We start from the raw sequence: 27,935 nt of genomic DNA on the forward strand, positions 1-27,935 counted from the left end.
TAAAGTTAGATCTATGTGAAATTTCGATGGAAATAAATATAATATGTATTGAATTCCTTAAAGTAGAATTCACAAAATAGAAGAAGAAAACCCAACATTACTTAAGTTTTATTATATCTTTACAATTAAGAATATTTTTTTCTGTAAAGTTTATTTCATTAAACAGTTATATTTAGTAAAAAGAGACTTAGTTTTTTTTAATAATTTATTAAAAGTTTAGCAACAAAACCTTAGTAATTATTGGTTGATGAAATTATCATACATAAAGATTTTTTTTATTGTGCTTCAAGATTTATTAATAGAGTTTCTGGACTGCTGTATTTAAGATCCTTGACAAAGATAAAACCTTAAATCTAAAATTGCACAGTATCAATGAATAAATATTATTCAGTCAAAAATGTCATCTCTAAAAACGTTAGAGCTTATGCAACATATAAATCTACATCAAGAGAAATACCATTAGATATCAAATCAGTAACTGTTAACAATTCAATTTAAACCCACTAATCACATTTAATAAAAACCAATTGGTAGTAATGAAGTGAAATCTATGCCATATTTTGTACATTATATATCATTTGTCTATTAGGTTGAGGAGCAGGACCCTTTTTGGCCCTAGGTGGTACCGTCGGAGGGAAATTTTGCATATTACTAATTTTATTCTCTCCTTTTTCCCCTCTGCTTTTAACCCACTCTCTGATCTGCTTACCAACTCGGTAAAAATGAAAATAGAGAAGGAATAAAACTAAAAATGCTATTAAAAAAGATAGCAAACTAATAATAAGTGCTGAAATTGGATTGTAGCTTTCTTCGGGAGTAGGTAGTTCACCAGGTGGTACAACAGAGGTAGATGAAGGTACCAATTCATTGTATTCGTCATATTCATCATCTGGTATAATTGGTACGGTTGGCACCACCATTTGTTCATCATCAGCTTTACCTGATATAGTGATGTCTGAACAGGCACGGAATTCCTCTTGGGGACCGCAACCTACTGCTCCGGTACCATTAGGACAGTTACCCCAATTGTTTCCTGTGGATTTAATAAACGTATATACAAATTGTTTTACGATGAACTGCGACGATCAGGTTCTCGAAATCACACATTTTATGTATGTTATTTTGCAGAAATTACTCAAAAACAGTTAATATTAGGCGTAGGTCATTTTACAAAAACTGTATCTAAAATTTTATGTAGAATTTCAAATGCAATACCTACTAGGGTGTACCAAATGAAATTTAAAAAAAATATATTTTTTCGGTTTTATATAGAAGTGATCATTACTGAAAATTTTTTTACCCGCCTAGGTGGCCAAATTGACTAAAGGCTTCTTTGGAGAAATCAATCACCGTAGTTGCTACTGGCACACCCGTGTATAGGATATTTAATACATAACGATAATTTAGAAAATCGATAGTGATCCAAATAATATTTAATAGAAGTGGCAATTAGATAGGTCTTCTTGGATTTTCAGTTAACAATTAGAAAAATATGAGAATGTCGAACTTACCAGCAATATACTTCCATTGTAAAACACAATGTTTACAAGTCTTTTTAGGTAACCTATATTTCATTTCGTAAATTTTGTTGCCTTCCTTGGGGAAATACCGGTGATTTTTGTGATCCATTCCCTCTTGGGGCTTTATTAATTTTAGAATGTTTTGATCTAAGCATTCTTGTGTTGTTGATTTGTAGTCTAAAAAAGATAAGTAACATGAAATATATTCTCTCATTAAAACATGTTTGAGTGAAGAAATAAATTTACCTGGGCATATCCTAAACTCGAAGTATCCATTATGGTTTGCTGTAAGCTCCACTCGAATGTTCATAATTCCACCCACGCCGTATTTGCGTACAATAATTCCTTGTCCAAATACGCCGCCATACTCGTGAGCTCTTGGTTTCCTGAAAATTATTATTGGAATATATTAACTATTCTCACAAAAAAAAAATTAGTACTTTGAATCCCAAGGGTCTCCACAAACTCCACATTTGCCTTCATTTTTCACCCACTGTCTAGTAAATCCTCCACAATATAACTCGTGATCATTATAGTTGTGAGGCGTGTCGAATCCGTATCTCCAGGCAGAGGCACGGGATGGAGGTTCTATTAGTCTACCATGACCTTCAATCCACTCCACTAAGGAGAAGAATATTGAGGTAATAAGGAAGAATCGTACTTCCATATCTGAAATTAAAAAAAAAATAGTTTAGGATAGTACACCGGATAATGAGAGTCGTTAAAGTATGCCATAGGGTTATTTGACTCTTGGAATCTCCTTTATAACGCAAGGCAAACCTATAATATTTAGTTCGGCTCAGGAATAGCTTGCAGGGAGTCCTAAAACATTTCTTGAAAAATTATAAAACCGTTTCATCCAAATATATATTTTTTTGACTATTCTACATAGATATTCTCATAATAACGCAACCTTTATAACGTAGTATATCGGGCTTAAAATGTATGTATATAATATTTGTATACAATAAAACTCAATCTACATATACTAAGTTTACTTATTATTTTTTATTATGTAATAATAGATTTAAATGCTATAAATGAAAAGAAAATTTAAAACTAGCTTAAAGTAAGTTATAAAGTATAGTAAGTAGAAGAGTAAGTTATAGTTAATTTGAAAGTTTCTATTTTTTTTTCAATTTTTCTTTAAATTAATTCAATTGAAAAAAAAGTAATTTTTCATATTTTAGTATTTAAATTTTTTGATTCAGAGATTAAAAATTTATATTAAAAACCGAAATATTCTAATGTATCCTAATATATTGTTGATAGGGATAGAATTTGAGGTTATGGTTGGATTTGATTATATATATACCACTTAGATAAGTTATGTTTTTTTCCGGATATTTTTTTAAGTGTTGCTAACTTTCAAATAAGAAAAAGGCCTGTGATTATATAGTTCCGCTTTTAAGATATGTAAGCCAACTAAATTTCAAAGCACATATGCTTATAAATCATCAATTTTTTTATATCGTTTTAAAAAGATGGATTTGTAAATATGTTATGATATGAGTGGACTGAAATCGCGTTATTATTCGTCTACTCCCATAAAAGTAAATACCTAATGGGTTTTTTAAACCTCTGTGGGTAGTATCAGTAATAAATTCTGTTTGGAACCATTCTTAAGGTTAAAAAAAATTAGTGAAAACACCTGCTCGTGTGACTTATAAAATTCGTCCTTCTTAAATCAACTAGGTATTTAAAAACCCCCCGGATATCTTTAAAGCAAAATTTTTCTTTACAGTAGCCAGTAAGTCAACTCAAATGCTGCAAATAATAATTTATCCAAAAAATTTTATCAATATTACATATATATACGTATATTGAAACCAGTGTTTTATTGTAATTATTATTGATTGCAGCTAGTAATAGACCTATAGAAAGTGAGTCCGTTACGTGACTTTTTTTATTTATCGCCTGATTGACACAATATGAATAATGCTAATTGGTTCAATTCAAATGCATTCCTTTACTAACTGTCAGAAGAGAGGTCAAAAGCCGATAGAAAAATTTAAGCACAGGGAATTCTCCATTTGGGCACAATTAAGGCGATCTTTAGGATAATTAAACAGATGATATGCTTCATGTGATGTCTCGCTACTTCATGTGAAGCAATAATTTTAAAGTGATTAGTACAAACTCATTTTCAATCCTATTAAATCTTCTTTTTATTAGATACCTACTCGTAGTAAATATTTTACCAGACAATTACTACTTGTTAATTACTGGAGGACTAGAATTAAAAAGTAAACCGAACGGCCTTTATCCACTTTGGTTCCAATTACCTACCGACCGGTAATTTCATATGCAAAATTAAAATTATACTGTAAACTAGCCGGCCTATATATATCATATAAGTGAATGTCATGTGTTTGCAAGTGTCTTACAATAATAATTGTTTTATTTAATTAAATAATATAAATTTTGTATGTGGTCTAAAAACTGTCCTTACAATTATATTTAAATCGTGTAAATCCCCTTTAGAAGTACTTCTTGTTCTTTTTTGTCCTCGTTTTCATCGTATGATACCGATTTATCTTTTTACAATAACTGTTTCAAATGACCTAAAAGAAAGTGTGAGCTATCAAATTCCTAATTTTTTAGTTGGAGTAATGTAGAAAAATGTACGTTGGGTAATTTTTTTTAAGTCGTAAACAAATTAGGCAAGGACACATTAGAGTGTTGATCATGTAACGGTTTCTATTTCATGAACAAAATCTCTGTTTTTTTTTAAACTTGTTGAGGAAGCAGCTGACAGAAGACTTATTAACAAACCGGTTAAAAGAACCTTCTTCTTTGTTGTTGAACTTGTTCTTTGAAAAGATGATGGTTGCCATTTTTAGATAATACAGAGAGATCCATATAATCGAGGTTATAACGCAAGAACATACCAAGAATGTTATACAAGTGTATACCTAGGATATTTAGAACATCTCAAAAATATTCTTTAAAGTTCTAGGATAAAGGTAAAACTTGTCTTATCAAAATATTTATTTTTTTATGAAATAACTTTGCACTTTTGGGTTACCCTTACCATATCATGGTATCAATGTATAATAAAAATAGCCCAACCTTGTAGCAAACCATAATTAAATTATTACATTTAGACCCCACACAACAGCGATTTTTACGGAAACCCGACTTGTTAGGAATATTTATTTTATTCTTATTACAGTGGGTAAAAGCTATTCCTTTACACACCTCAAGTTTAATGTGTATAATGTTTCCACTGTGGTTGCAATTCGTCGAATTATAAATAAATTGGAAACTGAATTTATTGTACATTAAACGATTAAAAACTACCATAGCGACGAGAAAATTCATAAATTCCTAATCAGATTTCTGCTGTAAGAGCAATAAATGCACTAGTAAATGTAACTGTAGCGGTAAATCGTCTTTCTCTGTTGGCCTCTGTAGATAAACGAATGAGTATTTTGAGGACGTATTCTTTGATTTACTCCCTTACAAGAATTATTGAAGTTACAAACAACAAACAAACAAAATATTTATTTCAACAGTCAAAAATATGATTATAAAACTAATGGAAAAAATATTCATAATGATCTAGAGGTCAAATGATCATGTAACGGTTGTATTAAATGTATGTAAATATGGTTGTATTTTATGTATTAAAAGAGAATTCAGTGCAAATTTGAAAAATATTGAAATTAAACACATCTGAATTTATTTTGGAAACACTGCCAAACATTAATTTATCAAAAATTCATCGTGGTATAGCGGGAGATTAATAATATATGACAATTTAAAGTAAAATATTGAAAATTCGAGATAAGAAAAGCTAAGTCCTTATTACTACTCAACCATATCCAAGTGACCGATGAAATTTAGGTGCGCAGTGGCAAAACCCTTTGACGTACACCGTAGCTCATTTACAGAGCTTCGGTTATAGAGGCCTCTTGGCTTACATCGCAGTCTTATAGCCGAGTGTTTTTTGTGCATTTTCGAAACTTATTAATTTTAAAATGTCTTTTAAAAGTAACATAATATATCTGTCAAAATTATCAAATATTTTAGCAATTTTTTAAATTTTATGGAAACTGAAGTAAGTGGCTCAAGAAGTCATATGGACAATGGAAAGGTAGTAAATAATGTAGGCTTATTTTGGCAATTATCCATTTTGCTCAAAACTGTACAACTAAAACAGGGTAAGTATACATTTAACGCAAAATGTTACTTATCTGGTTTTGGCAGTAAACCGACGATATGAAAGTTCGAAATCAAATACCACAAGTGGCAACTATCATCATGACATGAATTACAAAAATTATAAAAAGTAGTCACGGAGAATGTGAATCCAAATTTAAAACCACGAACTGTGATTGTAATCGATAATGCCCCGTACCACAATAAACCACTAAAAAAAGCTCTAACAATTTTGTCAAGGAAAGCGGAAATGCAAGAATGTTTACGGCTTAAAGGAATTGCATATGATGAATTTATATTTAATCCCCAATTATCTATTAAAATAAAGCTTTACAGAACTTTTTAATGCAAAAGGTCATGGCGTGTTACGATTACCTCCATTTCATCCAGATCTAAACCCATTTGAGTTAGTTTGGGCTGAATTAAAAGAATATGTAGCCACACTGCATTAAAGATGTGTACTTTTTCAGATTAAACAACTTAAAATGGAACTTCTCAATTTGAATAACTGTTGCATCGCTGAAAAAACGAACATATGGTTCTTTTTAATAAAAATAAAACATTATTTTTTTGAGATTATTTTTTTTCTCCAAAACGGTTCATTTTTATCGGTAATAAACAAGAGTGCCTTTCCTTTAGTTTAAGGTTCAAGCTATCCATATTTATTATTTCAGAGTGTGTATCATACGGGGTGCTAAAAATCTAAGAATTATAATGTATAACCTAGTCCGCCCCTGGTAAAATAAACAAGGTAAATGTGTTTTAAGAGGCCCTTAGTAGGCTTGATCACGTAATATTTTTATTAAATTATACCAAGTACTTCAAAAGTTATTCAAGAAAAACCGATGTGGAACCTGTATCCGAGAGATTCCCCACATTTTCCGGGACACCCTGTATATGCTTTTATATTAAAGGAAAAAACCAAACTTCATCGTTATTTAAAAAAGTTAAAGGAAAAAGAAATAAAATATCTTAAAAAAAAAGGAATAATTCTTTCTTTTATCGCAATCTTCGTAAGTGATTCCCTTTCGCCTCTCATTTTCAAATGTTCTATCATTTGCTATGTTTTTCCAATTGCTTCATTTGGTGTCTTTTACTGAATTTTAAATTTCTGTTATAATTTAATTATTTCTAATAATAATTTATAGTACAAATATAATATTTGCTTCATTAACATGTTTAAAATACATTTAAAAAACGGTTTGATGCTGATTTCTACATATAAAATACATTAGTATAATTTCAATTTACTGAAATACTGAGCAAAAACGTTATTTTGCACTCTTGACATATTTTCCTAAACAACCAGATGTTTGACTTTCTTTATTAACATAATAATTACATTTTCATCGATATTTTTTTTAACCTTTTTAACACCATTTGCTATCATAGACCATATTTATTAATATGCATGAAAGAACTTTCTGCTGAGATAAATATAGTGTAATTAGGCACAGGTCGTATTTATCAATTTCACTTTTGATTTTTTATGATACGATATCGCGAAATTATTGTTTCTTGTTGAAACGATTGCATGTTCCTGCATGAAATATAGTATCATTTACGCATGCATGTTGATATTATAATACCGTTAGGTTAAACTAGACTAGTCGTAAAATTAACTTTCATTTATATAGAAAAAATATTTTCTTTTTAAGCAGAAAGGTTGTTAAAATAATCGATTTAACTCAACGAGGCTGCAACAGATGTTCTTGGAGGCATTACAATAAAACAAAACATTTTGTTTCTGGACTTCTGATTTTTATAGTTCATAGTATAATCTTTTGTGAACAATGCAATTGCATTTTTATTTAATTTTTGAAAAACATTTTTTTAATTCTTGTCTCTCAAATAACTCGAATATGTACCATCGATACTTTAATTAACTAAAAAATGTTAAAAATTGTGATAAATCCCGAATTATCAAATAATAAATGTATATTTGGCTTTTTTTTAAATTTTACTAGAATATCCACATTTCTTAAAAAAGCAGAAGATGCCCAGTTCTTCGACTTTTAATTAATGCGGCTATGTGGCTAAAGTTTTTATTTTGTCAGTTTAAGTCGGTTCTTGCATGTTCCTTGTCATATCATTTATTTCCCATGTTTTAAGTCAAAAAAAATTCTTATAACTTCCAGGTACTGGCACTAATTCGCTGCGTGTTTAAGGCATTTGAAGGAATTTTTTAAGCTTAATTTTAAATAATTTTTTTCTGGCTTTTGGGCGTAATTTATTTTGTCTTCCAAAAGTCTTTAATGATTTTCAATGTTTTCAAGCAAGAATTAATTTTGTATGTCTTCCGGACATTTTTTTTCTTAACGAATACTTTTATTTGGTTTTTTAAGTGTCGCTATGTACTTAATAAACCTCGTTATGCATGTACCTTTAATTTGTAGGTATTATAAACATTATACTCGAAGCATAAGAAATGTAAAATGTATTTACATGTTTTCCTAGTTCTAGGATTTTGAAGTATTTTTGAAAAAATTCATTTTTCAAAGTTTTAAAAGTTGAAGTTTGTTCTTAAACCATTGAAATTAATTCTTTAGGTATTCTAGGCATTTCTAATTATAAATTATACCACCAAAGAAATGGACCAATCACTATTAGAAGCTATTGACTGAAATCAGCGAAGAATGTATTAAACACACCTATGGATGTGTGGATGATACAATGAGCTTGGAAACGAAAATTCGATTATTTTTTAGTAAAAAAGAGCAGGCTCCAACTTAAATTTAGCAATTTATTTCAGTTCTCTAGCATTTATAGTTACTTCACAATTAATTTTCAAAGTTCGAATAAATATGCCATGTTTAATTTTTTCGCGGCGCAAAACGCAAAAACAGCTGATATGGTACGGATATATCCAAAGGATGGAAATGAGTACCAGAGAGGAACAGTGGAATAACAAAAGGGAGTAAAGAGCCACTGGACAACGACCAAAGATATTTTGAAACCTATATTATTCCAGGCATTTAAAGTTATTTTCGATTTTTCGAATATCCTGACATAATTCATTATTATACTTTTTAAACAAATATACGTTTCGTTATCTACTTTATATATTTTTGAGGCATTCAAAATAATTAATAAAAAAGAATTTAATTTATATAAGGTCTGCAAAACGTCAATAACTCGAATCATTTGAATGTAGACCCATAGAACTCCGTTAGACTTGAACAATATACAGGGAAAAATAAACATGTTAACATGTATTGCCAGAATAATCGCAAATACGACCACATTATACCATCAGATTTTCAAAAATTTCCTAGCCATAGCCTTGAATAAAGGATAAATGTAGTTCCTATAATTCCACTCTATAAAGGTAGATTAATGCAAAAAATCATTTCTAAGCACAATCAGAATGTAAGAAAAAAAAATTCAAAAAAGTTGGCCTTAACTTAAGATAATGGTAGTTATCATTCACCGGAGTGAAAGTGCAACTATAAATTTATTGATATTTTCGACGAATTTAAATATTATCCACGCGAAAGTTGTAAATTTAATACGGCATTTTTTCACATTTTTTATATATAATGCATTCATTCTTTTAGCGTGGGAAGTGTGTCGTTACTTACTTTAATCTGATTTTGTACTGAAGTCAACACTATGATAATGAAAGTAAATTTTTATAAATATATATCCTTGGTGTATATATAAAGTATATATAAATATATATATTTATATATATTTATATATATATTACCACCTTTATATATATCTAAATATATATAAAGGTGGAGTGAAAATGATATAAAGAATAGATAAAATGAAAAGCTCACGTTAGTGAACACGTATGTAAAAGGACAAACGAAATATGTGAGCTTGACAAACGTTTTTAGAAAAAAATTTGAGACAGACTCATGTGCTTGTCCTTGATTTTTATCATATTTTTCATACAGTAAAGAAAAACTCCCTAAATGAAATTAAATGGAATCAAATCATCCTCCTTAACTAACTAAAAGTTTTATTAACCACAAGTTTTATTCGAATGGTAAATTTAGTCAAAGGTAATGAGGGGGATTAAAAATCCTAACCCTATCTAATATAAATCCTTAAGAGACCAGGTGAAACTAGGGTGTATACAAATCTATTTTCATATATAAAAGCGACGATTGCCGCCGACCAGGGTATAATATGAGCGGGCACCTGGATATTATATGAACTCAAATAACAGAAAATAAGAAACAAAAATTATAAGGGAATAGATGCGTAATTATTTGACATGATTAGTAAGATCGTTATGTTTTTAAGATAAATTTTATTTTTGGTCTTTCGTCACAAAACGTATCAGCATTCAAAGCTGCTTGGTAAATGCTATATATAGAGAAATAAAATTTTATCAAGGCTTCTTGAAGGCTTAAGCATTTTCTCCAAAGTAATATCCAGGAAATTTATCCAGAACTATTATAAGTAACGCGTACTTCAATTTAAGTAGTTAATTATTATTTATATTAATCCTCGGAAGCTTAAATTGCAACTCATTTTCATTCTTGTTTGATGTTTATATTTTAAACAAACTCTATCTGTGAACATACATATAATTTTTTTTGTACATGAATATTTTATAAATATACCACTACAGATTACCTATTTAATTATTATTTTTGTGACAATTCTCTTCCATAACAAAAAAGTAACTGATTATTTTTTTAAAATAAATTTAATAACATATAATTAATGTACAAATTAATATGGTGTTACATAACTCTTCAATATTACACTCATGAATTTCTTGTATTTACAGAAGGTAACATTTTCGCCCACTTTGGCCATTATTTATAGGATGGTAGGTTTTTCAATTAATTTGATATTCAATATCTATGTCAGCAAGTTATAAAATTATCACAACAAATTCGGAACATTTAAAAGTGGAGATGTTATATACTTCCTAATTAAAGCAGAATAAGCGGTTGTTTTATCTTGCAGTGTTTAGTTGGAAACCATAAATTTAAATGAGAAAACCACCTCCGGTTTCACTAACCAACTGGCTGGCATTTTTATTACATGCTTAGTAGAGCCTAAAAGAATTATAGTTTAACTAGAAAATAGTTTTTGCAAGTGTAATTAATTAATTAAACCCCATTAACTCATTATATTGGTTAAAAACAATAAAATTAACGATTTCCCTAAAGCCACACTAAGCCAGTCCTTACCAGAGAATCATGTAATCGCAAATATGATATTGAAAATCTTGAGTAAATTGACCTTGCCCATTAAAAAATTACATGATTTGATCTGGTTTTAGATAAATTCATTTAGAAGTTTCCTTCTGCTCATTGTTCATATTATTTTAATTACTTACTACCGTAACACTTAAATCATTAATTAATAAATCTTTTTATTAAAATGATTGTAAAACGTATACTTTGTCTCGCCAAGACAATTTAAAGCCTTTTAATTATGTAACATTTGTAGATTAAAGTAGTCATGTAACCGTAACAAGTATTAAAAATTATATGAAGATTGCCATTATTTCTACGAATACGTAGGCTAAAGTTACCGTAATATGCGGCTGTTGATCTCTAATAGACTTAGTGCTTAGTGAATAGCGACCAAGCAAGCAGATAACTTTAAGCAAAGTGGGATTAACAGGATTTTAATTACTTTATTATTATGAAGTCGCCTTTTAAAATTAAATCAGCTCATTGTCATTTCCGGATTAATTTTAAGAATCAATGACTTTATTACTCATAAATATATTTATAATGAGTCACACGCGCCCCGTATTTGTTATGATATTTTTTGATTCCTCGAAAAATATTTGTACATGCTTTTAAGCTACTTTTCCTTGTGAATAATCTTCAAAATAAACCCATTGGAGGGCGAAGCGTCGAGAGTTTTGATCCTCAACATTTTTTCTTCGTTCATAAGCTCAATAACCTCTGAAAATATGATATTTTGAGGTACATTTTATTCTCTATGAGAAGCACTATTTTTACACATTTTTTATGCAGAAATATTTGTCATTACCTGTAGTAGAATGCAGTTCTTTAGTAGTCGTCCTATTGTCCTCATTATTATTGTAATACCTCGGGATGTGCTGGACCAGTATAATATAAGTCGTTACAATCATAATAAAAATAACTGAAATGACGTTGCTCTTATTCAAATTTAAACGGTTTTGAAAATTACCTGCTCAATCGCATAAACGGTGATGAAGGGGGATTAAAAACACCAACCTAAGGATATATAAGGATTTATATATTTAATATAAATCCTGACAGGATCTGGTGAATCTCTGGAGTATACAAATCTACTTTCATATAGAGATTCTCCGATTTCTAACCAGAGTATAATATGGATACCCGGATATAATATGCACTGAAATGACAGAAAAAGAGCAACAAAAGTTATAAGGGAATAAAAGCTGAATTCTCTGAAATGATAGCTAATTTTAGTTAGCTTCTAAGACAAATGTTATTTTTGGTCTTCTAAAAACGTGCCTCAAAAGAAAGTCAACACAGGAAGAGGGAGAGTGTGGAACGCAGACAAGCTCATCTGGATTAACTTACTTCAGTGTTCATAGCTAGATACTATACCACATAAATTTACAGATCTTTAGTCAGATATTGATCACTGGGATCTATTATAAGAAACCTGACATGAAGATATTCTCTTGAGAGCATGCGGAATGGGACTCTTTCTAATTGGCTAGTACGAGCTCGATCTACAATGTTTAGAAAAATTGTTCTCTGCATGACTTCTTGGATGCCTTGCTCACCAATGCATCAAAGAGTGGTTGCAGCATCAACGCATCAAAAACTATTCACAGTTTAAAATCTCTCTTCAAACACATTCAAGCTAAGGACAGTATGAAGAGGCTTAATATTAATTTCATAGCTTAGAAAATATGCTTCAAGTTCAGATTCGTTAGTTAGTGTATTAAAAATCGTATTGATTTGTGTATATGAATGTATACTTTAAAATCAGTGCAAAGATCAGAGCTAATGATGAGCAATTGATGTAGTAAAAGTCTGATGTGAAAAATTGTTTCCTCAAAAGCAAATTAGTCAAAATAGAAATGATGTTCAAAAGACTGCAGTAATACGAAGAAGTCATAGCTTTAGTTATGTTGTTACAATTAAATATGGGAAATGGGAACTCCCTCTCATTCAAAATCTTTAAGAGAACAATAGCGCTAAAGTAAGAGTAGAATAATAATGTAGACTCAGAAGCCTTTACAACTAAGGCAGGGTGGAGATAAGGGTGTATATATATATTTTACTTTTCAAAATATATACAAAACATGTAATGCGCATTAATGGATGAGTAGGAAGGCGGAATAACCATTAGAGGCAGACTCTTAAATAATCTCAGATACGCGGATGACACTCTAATTATAACATCAAATGAGGAAGAACTGGAAACGATCATGAATAAACTAGTAGACGCCAGTAGAGCCTGCGGCCTAAAAATCAACGAATCTAAGATAAAAGTGATGACAGATCAAATCCTAACCCATTTCACATCCATAGAATCGCGGGATACGAAATGGTGAAAGGATTCCAATACCTCGGATAAACGATGAAAAATATAAGACAATGTGAACCGGAAATTTGAAGGCGATTGGTACAGGTCGTACTGCAACCACATAGCGTTAAAAAATTTGGAAAGACACGAGCAAACTAAGAACACAAGCCACAAATTCTCATCTTTCTCATAACAATGTACGCAGCCGAGACTTGGACAATTAAAAAAGCAAACATGAACAGAATCAATGCTTCTGAGACGTGGGCGTACCTACGCATACTGGGCATGCCAAGTACTGCACACCGGGATAAACCAATCAATCATATATGCCGAAAAGAACTAGGTATAAAGAAAGGGCTGACCACGACCATAACCTAGTCATACCAAAGGTTCATTGGACATCTCGCGAGGCGTGATAATGCTATGGAAACCTGGATAATTCAAGGAAAATTGAGGGACGCTGTCTGAGGGGTACATCACCAATAATATGGATAAACCAAATGAAGATAATAACAGGACAAATATTACAAGAAGATACCCATTCAGCTCAAGATAGAGATCTCTGGAAGACCATCAACTTAATTACTAAACTCATGATGCCCCTACGAGGGGTGAATGGACTGAGAAGAGAGAGAGATAGAAAGTAAACCTAAAAAAAGTTAACCAAATTTATGGGGCATCAAAAAATATTCCTAATGAGTGCTATATAAAAAATTAGGAAACACAATGATCAGATTATGTGAGAAAAAGAAAACTTTAAGAGTATTTTTAATAAGGAGCACTACAACATTAAAAACATTTTGGAAAATATAAATTAGGACCGCCAGTAAGCCACAACAAAAGACTCGTACATTACTAATTGAGGGCAGCTCGGTGTTGGATAGAATGATGAGAATAATAGTGAAAGTGTTTTTTTGTTTGATTACATCTAAGACTTAACCTATAATTTAGTTTAACAAGGATTTTGAGCTGAGATTTTATTAATATAGTATATAATAAACCACGACGCTTCATTTGCACAATCATAAAAAAAACATTACATTTCACAATTTAGTTTCCGTACGTATCAAAATTAATATTCCCGATAAGCAGTCGCCATTTCCTAATGACACGAAGGTCTAGAGGGTCAAAAAAAATATTAGAGTTAACTACCGCAATTTCTGTTAAACAATGGGTCGGTGTTCGCGTTTCAATGTCTTCTGTTTTAATATGCAATCGGTGTCGAAATATTTGTTTCACAAACGCCGAGTAAAGTATTTTTTTGTAATTAGTTGTATAATCATGAGATTTTATATAGGATATGATTGATATATTATGATTATATCGGTATTTATATTTTCTTTAATATGGTAAATTATATTGACAAATGTTTATTCGTTTATTATATCTACTATTAAAAATTGACACTTTTATGTAAACAAAAACAAAAAATGGAATTTCAGTCAACTATGAACAATATAACAATAGTGAATAAATATTAAAAACTTAATTGCCGTTATAATAGTTTATTAATGACCAGACATAATGTATATACAAAACTTAATTAAGTGTGTGGTGTTGAATATCTTTCTTTTTATTATTTTAGTCCTACTAAAACTTAGTATACTCTCCTTTATAGCCGCTCAACTTCAGCAATATCTTGAGAGTGGGATTCTTGTAATGCCATAGAAAATCGTGATTTATTCGCATAAATGCAGGATGCACACCAGATTGTTTATTTTGATAATCTGCTCACTTAGATAAGTCCTAAACCCTAAACTATAAAAGTTGACCAGGATATATGTTAAGGTTTATTAATATTATGCCATTTTCAATATATAATCAAATACCTTTTTTACGACACAGAAATCAGTTGATGTTAATTTACCTTAATTGGCTTCCCTTAATTTTAGCTAGCTAGCTCCCTTAAGTTTACATTCAACTTTTCCAAAAATTATTTTTCACAGTTTTCATTTATAGTAGAGTTTCAGTCTAAATTACCATACATGTCAAAAAATAATAAACTACTTAACAGGAAAGTTGACAAATTTTTTTTTTGCTTTTTGGGAAGAAAATAAAAATCAGTAAACATTTTTTCAGACAGTAATTCAACGCTTTTTTCAATGACTTTTTTCTCAATTTACTCAGAATACGTAGAATTATCCCTTTACTATGCAATTGAGAAAAAAAAATTGAACGGAGCTTGAAAACTTTTGCTGCGGTCTCCTGATACCTGCTTAAAAAATGTAGTCATTAAATTTTTTATTTAAAATGGCGCTTTGTTTTGTAAATTTGACCTACGCGTCACTGTGCAATGGAATTTCGAACATATTACTGGACCTTTTTATTCTAAATTCTTTCAACTAAATTTTTATTCGATTCTCCATGGTACTGTCAATAGACATAAAAAAAATTTCACAATAAATCGTAGACCTTGTCGTCCACATTTTGTATTTTAGTTTGGCAGTTTTAGTTTGAAGTCGGTTTTTATAGTCCATATTTGCTAATTTAGTCCTTATTAACTGGGTTAAGTTCACAACACTTTTTTAACATCTATAACTATACACAATTCCGCAATTTCTTAATTAATATGAATACAAGTTTCAGTAGACAAGTACTATTAGCTGACATTTTTTACAGTTGAATCTTGCCATTTGAATTGTAAATTCAGTCGCTAAGTTCCTTCTTATATTTTGTTATTCTTTTAATTCCTTTGATTTCATTTGGAATCATAATATATATTTTAGGTACTAAGGAAGTGATATTTTTGTTGCTATAGTCTTGCTAATGTACTCATATTATTTATCATACTTCTGGTTTTATGTGGATCGGTTGAAAATTTTAGAGGTAAATAAGAGCAATTTTTTTAGTATATACTTGCCTAAAGGTACACATTCCCATCTACACAGACCATATACCAAATGAGATTCCACAAGGGCAAAATATAGATTTCTTAAATCTGTTAGTTTAGTGCTTTCTATCACGATACACTCACGATATTTAAATCTGGAAAAATAGCAAGATATCCTAATTGGTTAATCAAATGGTTTACCCGTAACTCCCACCTCAAATGTTGATCAATTTGAATGCCTAGATATTTTATTGAATTAGTAGCTGTTATATTTATAGAGTCAGATAAGTTATTATTATGATTAGAAATTCCTAAGCTGTAAGAAGTAAATGTTATAAAATGAGTTTTATTAGCACTGAAGATGAAAGTGATGAAATCAAACCACTCCTTTAATTTGGCGAAATTTTGCTTTGCAATGTTTTTATCTCACTCCACGACTTAATGAATAAAAATGTATCATCCGCCAAGCTTCGTATTTTGGCATTTAGCTTTAGGTCAAAAACATCATTCATACAAAGAATAAATAATAATGGTCTGAGAACCGTGCCCTGGAAAACACCATATTTAATCATTTTAAAGGAGCTTGTTGTTTCACCAATTTTTACAGTTTGTTGTTGATCATACAGATAACTTAATAACTAAATTTATTAAATCAAAGCACGGTCCCCTTATACTAACTAATTCAAATTTTTTAGAAAGCTTGGGCTAGATCGACGAATATTCCTAGAGATGACTCTTTATTCTAGGGTCTAATAAATTTATTTCGTTTAAAACATTATAGGCTTTAACATTATAGACCGATTGATTATAGGCAGTATTGTTTCTTTCTCTCCTATTTCCGTGGTGACTGATTTTGATTCGGTTAAAATAAAAATTGATACTGTTATATATATGGCATGTAGTGAAAGGCACCTATAAAAAATAATAATAAAAATACGGTTGCAATTTTCATTATATATTGTAACTCGTTTATGTCCGGAAATAATGAATAATTTGATTATAGTTTTAATTGGTACGTAAAAGTGCGTTTAAGTTCCTAATATGCTTATAATTACGCAAATCTGAATGATAAAATAGGTAAATTGAGTTTTTAAAATTTAAACTGCCAGGATTAATTATAAATATATCTTTTCACTTTTATTTTTCCAAAATAATGTTTGATGGCGCTATTCAATGAAGGTTGGATTCTACATATATAATTTCTTTTATATTTTTCATCTTTAAACATGTTCTTTAATGAGTATTGAGAGAGAAGGAATTTGTAATATTTTTGGAATGTTTCATGTATAAACTTAAAATATTTACTTTATTTATATTGTAAATTTAAAATATTTACCATGATTTCGATAAACTATTTTTGCACATTAAATATTCACTAAACATCTTCAACAAATTTTTTTAAACGTTCTAATTTTCATTTTATTATTTAGTTGTCTAAAAAATCCTAAATAAATGGCCATGCATATCCTACTTATTTCTATTCTGATTTCTGTTAAATTAAAATCGACACAAGCTAAGAAAAGCATAACAATAAATAAATACAGTTCAAAAATTATTCAAGTTCAAGTATTATAAACTGCTTTTATAATAGTATATTTATGACCAGAAATAATTTGCTTATGCGTTTAAGTTCCTGATATGTTATGATGACACAAATCTCAATAAATAAATTTAGTTTAAACTGAAAGTATTGCCGCAAAATGATGTTGGATTGTATTATTTCGTTAAAGTCGAATTCCATCAACTAGTTTGATTTTAATCTTTTTTTCAATCTTCTTTAATTAGTGGAGGAGGATTCAGAAGATTTTTTTAGGAGCAGATATCACAGTTTACAAAAAATTAAATATTATCTAGAATCCTTTTTATATAAGAAAATTTTAAGGTGAAACAAATATTAAAAACATTTACTAAACCATCATGTTTACCATTCTTGAAGTGCACGAATATTTTAATAGTTTTTAAGCATATGAGCATAAAATAATTAAAGTAGTATATCTTGTTTGGCGATATTTTAAAAACTAAACCTCTTTTGAGAATAATAGTTGAAATAATATTAATACATTTTAAGAATAATACGATGATACAACGATACACATTTTCTAGTCTGAGAGATGTTTCTAAAACTGAAACATTAGAGGAAACAATGCATGAATATTTGACACATATTCAAGTAACTCAAGATAACCTGCTTCAGTAATACTTCTTAATCAGTTTATTAAAGTTCTCTGGAAATGTTTATTTTTACACTGCTTTTTTTTAATTTGAATTATGTGTGATGTGTAACGTATTAAACAATGCTAAATCGATAATTATTCCGAAAAAAATACTCTTTTTAAGCATTCTTTTGCAGAAATCACGTATGTACATAGCCTAGTTGGAACAAGTCCTTTTTTTGCCATTAAAATCTATCATTTTGATTTTTATTAAAAAGAGTAAATTAAACATTTATGTCAAAGCAAGTGATGGTTTCGTTCATCGTGTGAGTTCTGAACGTGATTTAGTGGGGCTAAAAAATAGGCGTGAAAAGGACTAATACATGTGAATAAAATGACAGGTACTTTCGTAATTATTTGGTTGCTCAAAACTCTTGTTCTTGGATAACTTTGCGACAAACTAACTTCCTAAACTTTTTAGTTACCTTTTTTTTTCTTTTAACTCTTTTTTTATAATCTTTGTTACATATAGTTTTTTTTTCCATAACATCTCTTCAAACGCACTATTTAAGTTTTTTTTTTCTTTTATTTTTGTTTTTTACTTATTTACTCGGGTTCTAATATATACATTAATTTATGTCCTTGGTAAAGGTTTCACATATAAACTGTAGGTCGCTGTTGGCTTATTTTGATGATTTTTCTGCGGAATACTGTTCAGGGGATTTTAACCTTATTGCAAGTACAGAGTCATGGCTGACTCGCGATATTGATAGTGATGCTGTACGTATCCCTAATTACCAGCTAATAAGAAATGATCGACAAAATTATAGAGGTGGCGGTATTGTTGCCTTTGTTCAGAGCAGATTAACCTATGAAATTCTTTTGTCTGAAATGTATGAATTTTTAGAAAGCCTTTGGTTAAAAATTAATATTGATGGTGAACCGCATATTTTTGGAATAATTTATAGACCTCCAAATTCTAATATTCAAAGTTTTTTCTTAACATTAGAGGAAACACTAATTGATATGTTTTCTAGTTTTAACCATATAACCTGCCTCGGGGACTTTAATATTGATGTTTCAAAAGCTTATGACAACTATGCACGCCAATTAATATCTTTGTGTGAGACTTTTAATCTAAAGCAGGTTATAGCTGAGCCGACTCGTATTTTTAATGGCACCAGCTCTATTATCGACTTTATTTTTACTAATCAGCTAAATATTTTAGAGAGTGGCATTATTAACTCTACGTTTTCCGATCACTTTGGCATTTTCTTTGAATTTAGTGGTATGGTGCCGGAAGTGCTTCCTAAAGTCGTGACCTATAGACCCCTAAAAAATATAAACTTAGATAACTTTCAGGCCGATCTAGAGGCCATTCCATTTCATCTTATATATGATTATCAATCTATTGACGGCAAAGTAAAATTTTTAAATACCAACCTAATAAAATTGTTTGATACCCATGCTCCTGTTAAAACATTTACAGTGCGAAGTAAGAGAAACTCTCCTTGGTTGACAGACAATATAAAACTTCTTCAAAAACTAAGAGATAAAGCGCTAAAAGATTTCAAAACAAGTAAATTGCCTGCAAAGTGGGAGTATTACAAGCAACTTAGGAACTATACCACCACAGCCGTTAGAGCAGAAAAAAAAGCTTTTTATAGAAATAAATTTAGGAACTGTACATATAGAGAAAAATGGAGTGAATTAAGAAAAATATTACCTTGTAAGCAAAAACAGTTTCCTGAAGATTTTAAGAATCCCGATAATTTCAAAAATTATTTTGTTGACAGCAGTAAGGTACCTAGCAGCGATAATAGTCAGGAAATAATTTATTTTTATTTCGCACAGTGAGTTATAATGATATATGTTCTATTTTATTTAGCATTAAATCCAAAGCATTTGCTATCGACAATCTTAATATAACATTAATTCATATGTGCTGCCCTTTTATAATACCATTTATATTGCATATAATTAATAAATGCATTGAAAGCAGCTATTTTCCCAAATGTTGGAAATAGGCCTTTGTGATGCCATTGCCAAAGGTAAATAATCCAACAGATTTTAATAAGTTTAGATCCATTAGTATTCTGCCTACATTTTCAAAAATTCTTGAAAGAATCTTAGACTAGATATTTTGCCCCCTAAACAGTCTGGGTTTAGAAAGAACTTCAGTTGTGCTTCAGCAATGGCGGATGCTATTGATGACATCATAAGATCTAGGGATGATGGTATGATTTCTGCCGTGGTTCTATTGGACTATACGAAAACCTTTGATTTTGTTAATCACGAAATTTTAAAGTCTATATTTCACTATATAGGTTTTTCTGATAAAGCTATTCATTTCATTAATTCTTATTTAAGCGGTAGGGTGCAGCGAGTCAAGATAGAGGAAAATGTATCTGAACCCTTGGAAGTTGATAATGGCGTACCTCAGGGTGGTATTTTAGGACCCTTATTTTTTATTATTTATACTTTTAGATTTTATTTTTATTTAAAAAACTGCCTTTACCATTTTTATGCCGACGATGCTCAGTTGTATTACTCTTTTCGGCCAGAAGATGCTAAAAATGCGGAAGCAAAAATTAATCAAGACTTACAAGCCATATGTGATATTTCTTCAAAGCATTTTCTAATATTAAATCCTTCTAAGTCGTCTGTAATGTTTATTGGTAATAAGCAAAAAATTAACCATATTTTAAACAGCAACACTATTAATATTAAGATGGGTGATGCTAATATTCCTGTTGTAGATAATTGCAAAAGTTTGAGCTTAATAGTGGATAGTGATTTGCGATTTCATCAACACGTTTCTAATGTTCTAAAAAAAGGGTATTTTGCTTTAAAATTAATTTACTTCCATAGGCATTATCTAAGTGAAGATATTAAAAAAATGTTGTGTGACTCTTTAGTGCTGTCACAATGCAATTATTGCGATGTTGTTTACGGTTGGTGCCTAGACTATAATGACAGGTGCCGATTGCAAAAGCTTCAGAACTCATGTATTCGCCTAATTTTTGGCATACGCAGACATAATCGCGTTTCCCATAGACTTTCCGAGCTAGGGTGGTAAAATATGCAAAATCGTAGGGTTGCTCATTCACTTACTTTTTTTTATAAAATTCTTAAATACCGTAGTCCACCTTACCTATACCTTAAGAGTACTTTTAGAAATGATGTTCACCATTTGGGCTTAAGAAGAAACACAATTCATATTCCAAGACATAAGACTCAATTATTTAAAAGGTCCTTTTCCTATGATTTTGCAAATCAGATGAACTCTTTGGGCATACATTTTGAGTTGGGTTTGGTGTCTGTTCAGACTTTTCGCAGGGGAATGATGGTGCGTCTGATGAGTCAGCAGCGGTCTGCGTAAAATACTGAAGGGTCAATATTGTTAGTTTGGGTATGGGTGGAGACTGAAAATTTGTGTTTAGTGTGGGTAACTAATGTGCGTGTTTTTTTTTTGTGAGAGGTACTATGTTAATGTTATTGTTCTAAATTTTTTGGGTAGGTGAGTATAATTAAACTTAGTCTGTTACAAGCGTTTCTACATTTTGTTTTGTAGTTAGTTTTTTTAAGTTTTGGCCACAATGTTAAAGACCAGAATCTGCCTTGGCAGAATTCTGAATTTGTCGGCCTTTATTTGCATAAAATAATAAATGTGTATTTCCTTCTCTTTTTTTTATGTAGTTATGTTGAGTTTGCATATAAAAAATATTAAGGAACGCTGATAATAAATTTTTAACCAAATATGTAAAAATTAATTTCTTTCGGTTAATCTTATGTCCCTTATATGATCGATAGATTGAGAGAATCTTAGTTGTTTTTTGTTCGTTTTCGGCTTACATAGTTTTATCGAGACAAATCAGGAAAGGTGCAAATTTAAAAATAAAGGCAATCTATCTTAAAAACGATGCATCATGTGAAAAAGTGTACATATGGTTTTTGTAGTTTATTTTAAATAATAATTTCTTTTAAATCGTTGCAACATTAAAAAAAAAAATGACATTTATTTACCCTCAAAAATTTTTTTGGGAACTTTTGGCTTATTATACCTTTGAAAAAGCAAACTTAAGGAGATACTCAATATGTCAAAAATATTATCCCCAACAATTTTTATCTACTACAATAATTTTTTGTTGAAAAATACAATAACTCAAAAAGCGCAAAGAAAGAGGGCATACTAACGATTTATGCAAAAAAAATAAACGCTGGAAAGCGCTTTTCTATGACGTAGATTTTAGTGTATAATATTGCACTATTTTCCTAATACCAAATCTCCAAAACGAGAATGTTTTAGCACCGCTATTTAGATACAAAAAGCTTGTTAAAAAAATTTGCTTAGATCAAATACCTGTCAAAAATCAAAATGTGAAAAGGTAGAAAAGTTTTTTCGTCTTTTTTTCTTTGTATTTCTTAGAAAATTTTCTAATGAAAATTTAGAAAATATAAAAATATAAAGATAAGTAAAAATACATTGTTAATAGCCCTATGCACCACAGTAATCAACAAGTCTTTTTTTAACTTTTTTACTACTCTACTGTAAAAGATTATCCATATTATTTTTTCTTACCTAATTATCCCTATTATTTTTTCTTACCCTTCAAACTAACAAAAAATTCAATTCTAATTTGAAGAATAAATAAGAGAAAGTGGACACGAAAAAATACAAAAATTATTTAATTTTAAGATCTATCCATAACATTCAACCCTTAGATCTATCTTTCTGAAATAAGTGACATAATGGAAAGTAGTCGTCCAGTTTTTCCTGAGACCTATTTATTACAAGAAAACATATGTTAACAATTACACCCTGTCATAGAGATTCCAAGTTGCTTTTTTTTAATATATTAACTTGAATGTAAAATTTATAGAAAGTCTTCAGCCATTAACAATATTATGAGATATTTAGGGACTTCACAGTTACTGAGACTAAGCCTGCCTTTGCTAACCTTTCTCCTATCTTCGAAACACTTTTTTATGTCAATTAAACTACTTTGTTGCAGAGTGTTAACCTGGATCTTTTAGAATACTTGAAGATCACTAGGGAAAATAGGTGTCATGCCTTAGTCTGTGTAAATGATGTTTCCAATTTCAAGCATGGTTTAATTTTTAATAACATTAAATAATACAATTTTTCCATATGGTAATCACTATGATTTATTTTCTACAATATGCCCCATTTAGCGGAGAGTGTCAAAGCACTTGCTTTTGCTGGTTTGTCGCAATCTAAGTTCGGGCCCGAATCGGGTCAATTATTTTGTTTTTTTTTTGTATTTTATTTTACTTTTTATTTGTTTGGGTTGTTATTAAGTTGTTATGAGTTAATACGTTTTAAAGTTGCTGTTTTTTAAAAGATATTATTTTCAGAAGCTGTTGATCAGATATCACCAATCAAATGTCACCAAAATGTAAAAAAAATTGCAGCCATTTTTGACATATCGCATTCTAACACTTTAAGACACTCATCCTATAAATGTTAGTTTAAATAGGTTGTAATATTTTATTATTTTTACTTAGTACCGATGATAACTTATTTTTAATTTGAATATATGTTCGAGACTTTTGACCAAACTTATAGTTTTCTTGTAAGTAAAACAATGCTTATTTAATTTTATATAGGCATTACACTGTACCATATTCAAACAATTTACGCTAACTATTGCTAATTGCTATAATAACTGTTATAATTCAATCAGATTTGCATTATGGCATATTTATTTAATATTTTTAAGGTCTGCCTTGAAACATAAATTTAATAAATCGTAATATGTTGCAACAAGCATATAGATGTTGGAAAATTTATACACTCTATTTTAATAAGTGCAGTACCCACGATCGATAATTATAGTTTTACAAATGAAAAATTATTATAAATCGGGATACTGGTTGTCCCAAACATTTAAAAGGCTGCACTTTTTTAGTTTCTTGTACAATTTTTGAAATTTGTTTGTACTTCTGTAAAAGTAAACTGTAATTTCAATGGCGAATGATGTGAAAAAATATGTCCGCATTAAAAGACGTGTCAAGGAAAGTCTTCCAATATATCCAAGAAGGCTCAATAAATTTTTTCGAAAGAAAGAATTTATTGAGTCTTCTTAATTAAGATACATTTTCAGTACAAAAAGACTCTTCTTGAGGTTGGAAAATAGGAAATGAAACCGATGATTTTATTGTCTTTTTCAGTTTGCAAAACTTGGTATCTAGAGTTTCTAAAAAATCCTGAAATATTTTCAAAGGAAGCAGAAATTAATAACAAAGCAAAGGCAAAGGAATCTGATTTTTGCTTATTTCCTTAATCCAGCAATTTTAAAGGCTAGCTATAAGAATTTTTAAAGTATAAAACTAGGAAACGGAAAACAATTATTAGGGCCCTTATGATGTTTAATCCCACTGAAGACATTCCAACAATAATAGTGATTTATTTCATTAATATTCTTTAAAACTTTTAATCGAAGATTAACTAGTCTTTAGTCAAAAAAGAAAAAAAGAACTTTATTTGAAAAGAATATTTTTTCAAATGCACCCTAAACGACTTTGAGATAAATGGAAATTAGGAAAGCATCTCGTGCAACTTGCAGACCTAAGTATAGTCATACTAATAAAATCTGATCCGAAAAACAGTTTGCTTTTAATAGAATAGACCAGGATTTATTTACTGTTATATGAACAAAGTTAATTACTGGAGTATTTTTAATGATCGAAAAGGTTAGAAATCGATGATCGAAAAGTTAAAATATGAGATATTATAAGAAGTGGTGTTACGAAATGTGAGTTATATCTATTAAATCTGAAGTCTGTGTGCTACGTATCATATCGAAAATCTAAATGCACAATCAATACTACAAATTTAAATATCTTCATTACAGAGTGGTTAAATTAATTACCAAAGAAATTAGGCAGAATAAGTTATAATAATATCACTATAGTAAAACCTTCTTCAGACAACAAAATACTCAAAAAATTATATAGTATACATACTGATAAACTAAAACTCCAAACCTTTGCGTCATGAACATTAAATTTGTCCATAAATACTATGAATAAGATTATAGTCTTGATATACGTACTTTCTAACGTGAGCCTCAATTATGTTTAATTAATTTTATATAAAAATTAACCGAATTATGTACTTTTATATTAGATTTAAATATTCCTGTTATTACAATTTTATAAGAACTTTGATACTAAAAGGTATAATCTATTTATATCTATTTATTGTGGATTCGTTTAGTAATCGTTTGACTAAAGGCTTTAGATATAACCGTCAGACATATCTGACGTCAAATACATCTAGACCTAAACTAATACACCTAGAGCAATGCAAATATTGCATGATAAGGAAAATGCAAAAGCAGATGAGACACTAATTATTTAGAAACGGAAAGGCGAAAGAAATTAGGATAAATCAAAATAAAAGTTTTTTTTTATATAACGTATTGTTCTATATTATGCATTTCTCCATACAATGTACTACCAGTTACTGTTGTTTATGTACTAACATATTCTTAGAATCATATAAGCGGTCGAGAATTGTGTTCAAAATAGTAAAATGGTAAAAACTCGTAAAATTCGCTGATTTCTATTTGGGTTTTGTCAGTACAAATCAAAATAAACATATAGGTATATAAAAAAATCGACAAAGATTTTAAATCGGAACCTGTACATCTGAACCAGCAAATAAGCGTCAAAAGCTTGAATATTAGCCCGGCAAGGATTTTTACATGTGGATTTTTACTGAATTATTGATAAAAGTTTTATTTATTTAAACAAAAGGTTATTGTTTAAAATTGCTTTTATACATATCTTACTTTGTGCTTCGTATAAAATAATAATATTTCTAATATTTGTACATTTTAAGTAAATAAAAAATTCTTAAATCTTTGGACTATTCATACAGGTAAAAGAAAATAGTTTATCGTTGATGGCAGCTATATATAGTGATTATAATATCCTTAATTATACGAGACTATTATTTATTTATGGTATTGCTCTTAAATCCTATTCGATTTTTCGTTTTATCCTACGCCATACCACTGTACTACTTAAGCATGATACCATATGTAAAAGTAAGATAAACATACCCATTATGTGTAAGCTTGCAAAGACCAACCATCAGCATAAGTATATCATCTTGACATAAATAACATTGTCTATTGTAACAAGAAAGGTTAAAAAACTGTATATTTTCGTAAAAACTTCATCTGTTAAATTTATTGTTAATTAATTTTGTCAACTTTCTTCCGAGGATCCGATGACACAGAAACGCTTCGAACTTTAGTCACGGCCAGTGAGATACAAAAATATTTCTGAACGCCTCGACGACCACTTAATTTCCCATTTATTTTAAATTAAACTACTATAATATACGTTTTATGCCCCTGTCTGCTCTGTTTAACTGCTAAAATTAATTTCATGACTAATTTTTAGCAAGAAATAAGATATAGATAAAGTTTACTCATGTGTGAGATTCATGGTTGTTTGATAGCGTGCACAAAATAAACAAAGACGGCACTAAAGAATCAGGGGTTTCGTTTTAAATGCAATGTTTCCAATGTAATTTCACTAAAAGGTATCTAGTTCGAAAAATTGATGAAATATTCAGTGCCTTAGTAAACTAAGGTGATTCGTGATGATTGGGGTAATATCAATTATTTTCGGGCACCTTATGCTTTAGGCATATTAAAGATTTGTTACATATTCCAGGACTCCTGATGTCATTCAGTTATTCGTTATATCTTTCAGATTCAACTTTTCAGTTTCATCCTAAAGTTTGAAACCATTTATTTCTGTTGCGCAAATTTATTGATAACATTAAGAGTCAATTTCTATTTTATTCCAGGCATTTAATACGTTTGGAAGGTAGTAAAACTCATGGTTTATTGCTTCCATATATTTGAAGTCATTTCTTATTTTATTCCAGATCTATTAAGTTATTTTTTGTATGTCTTTTAAGTTTTTAATATAATTTTCACATATTCTAAGTATTCGATGCCATTGCCAATTTCTTTTCATGTAATAACTTCGGAAGTTATTCCTTCCAGGCAACTGAAATAATGATTTGTTTTTCCAAACATTTTTATTTTTTCCAGACTTCTGGAAACATTTTTTCATTTATCTTCCTGGTATTTGACGATTCTTGGCAGAAGTTGGAATCGTGGATTACTTAATACACATTGTAGGATTTGGGTGTGATGTTTAAAGAATATTTTGAAATAATGAATGTGAACAGAAAGAAATATAATTTTCAATTTTTATGGAATATCTTAAATTTTTCTCAATCCTAAATCTATGTATATGTATATATGTGTAATAATGTAATTAAATCAGTTTATCACACATATTTGCAAAAATCTTCTGCTTTTCAAATAATTTGGTACTTTATTATTCGCATTATTATGGAATAAATGATACTTCTACTAGATACAGGACATTATACAACCTTTTAAAGAACAATGAAGTTGGTCAATTTATATTTCCGCAATGTCTTTCAAATATTTTTATCACAAGTACACTTGTTAACCACCAAAAATGGATTATTAATAATATTCGTAAAATTCAGGGTCAATACTTACCGCTGAAATTGAATGATCAATATTCCATTAGCCAACAAACAACAACCTTACGAGTAAATTTTTTAAAATAAAAACTTTTTAAAAACGATGTATTTTATTACCGCCCAAGTAAATCAATAATAAACACAATTTACCGGAAACAATTTAAACTGACTGTAACACACGGAACACGGTCTACCTCGTTTCTGCGGTAAGTAGGTGACTAACT

The 27,935-nt window shown here is 29.6% G+C and overlaps 1 protein-coding gene across 2 annotated transcripts; it reads right to left on the bottom strand.

Moving 5' to 3' along the window:
* Window positions 1-27,935, bottom strand: LOC126740771 (uncharacterized). 2 transcript variants are annotated; one of them, XM_050446936.1, is made up of 5 exons: window positions 27,728-27,934; window positions 1,961-2,189; window positions 1,767-1,906; window positions 1,512-1,697; window positions 102-1,033 (listed from the first exon to the last, which is right to left on the bottom strand). In XM_050446936.1, exons 2-5 carry the CDS (start codon window positions 2,185-2,187, stop codon window positions 549-551), a joined length of 1,038 nt encoding a protein of 345 aa, XP_050302893.1. In that variant the 5' UTR covers window positions 2,188-2,189; window positions 27,728-27,934; the 3' UTR covers window positions 102-548. The 2 variants fall into 2 exon arrangements, with proteins under 2 accessions (XP_050302892.1, XP_050302893.1); XM_050446935.1 differs by having other exon boundaries at window positions 1-1,033; window positions 1,512-1,906; window positions 27,728-27,935.

The sequence above is a fragment of the Anthonomus grandis genome, chromosome 9, assembly GCF_022605725.1.
Source record: "Anthonomus grandis grandis chromosome 9, icAntGran1.3, whole genome shotgun sequence".
Classification (NCBI taxonomy): Eukaryota; Metazoa; Arthropoda; class Insecta; order Coleoptera; family Curculionidae; genus Anthonomus; species Anthonomus grandis.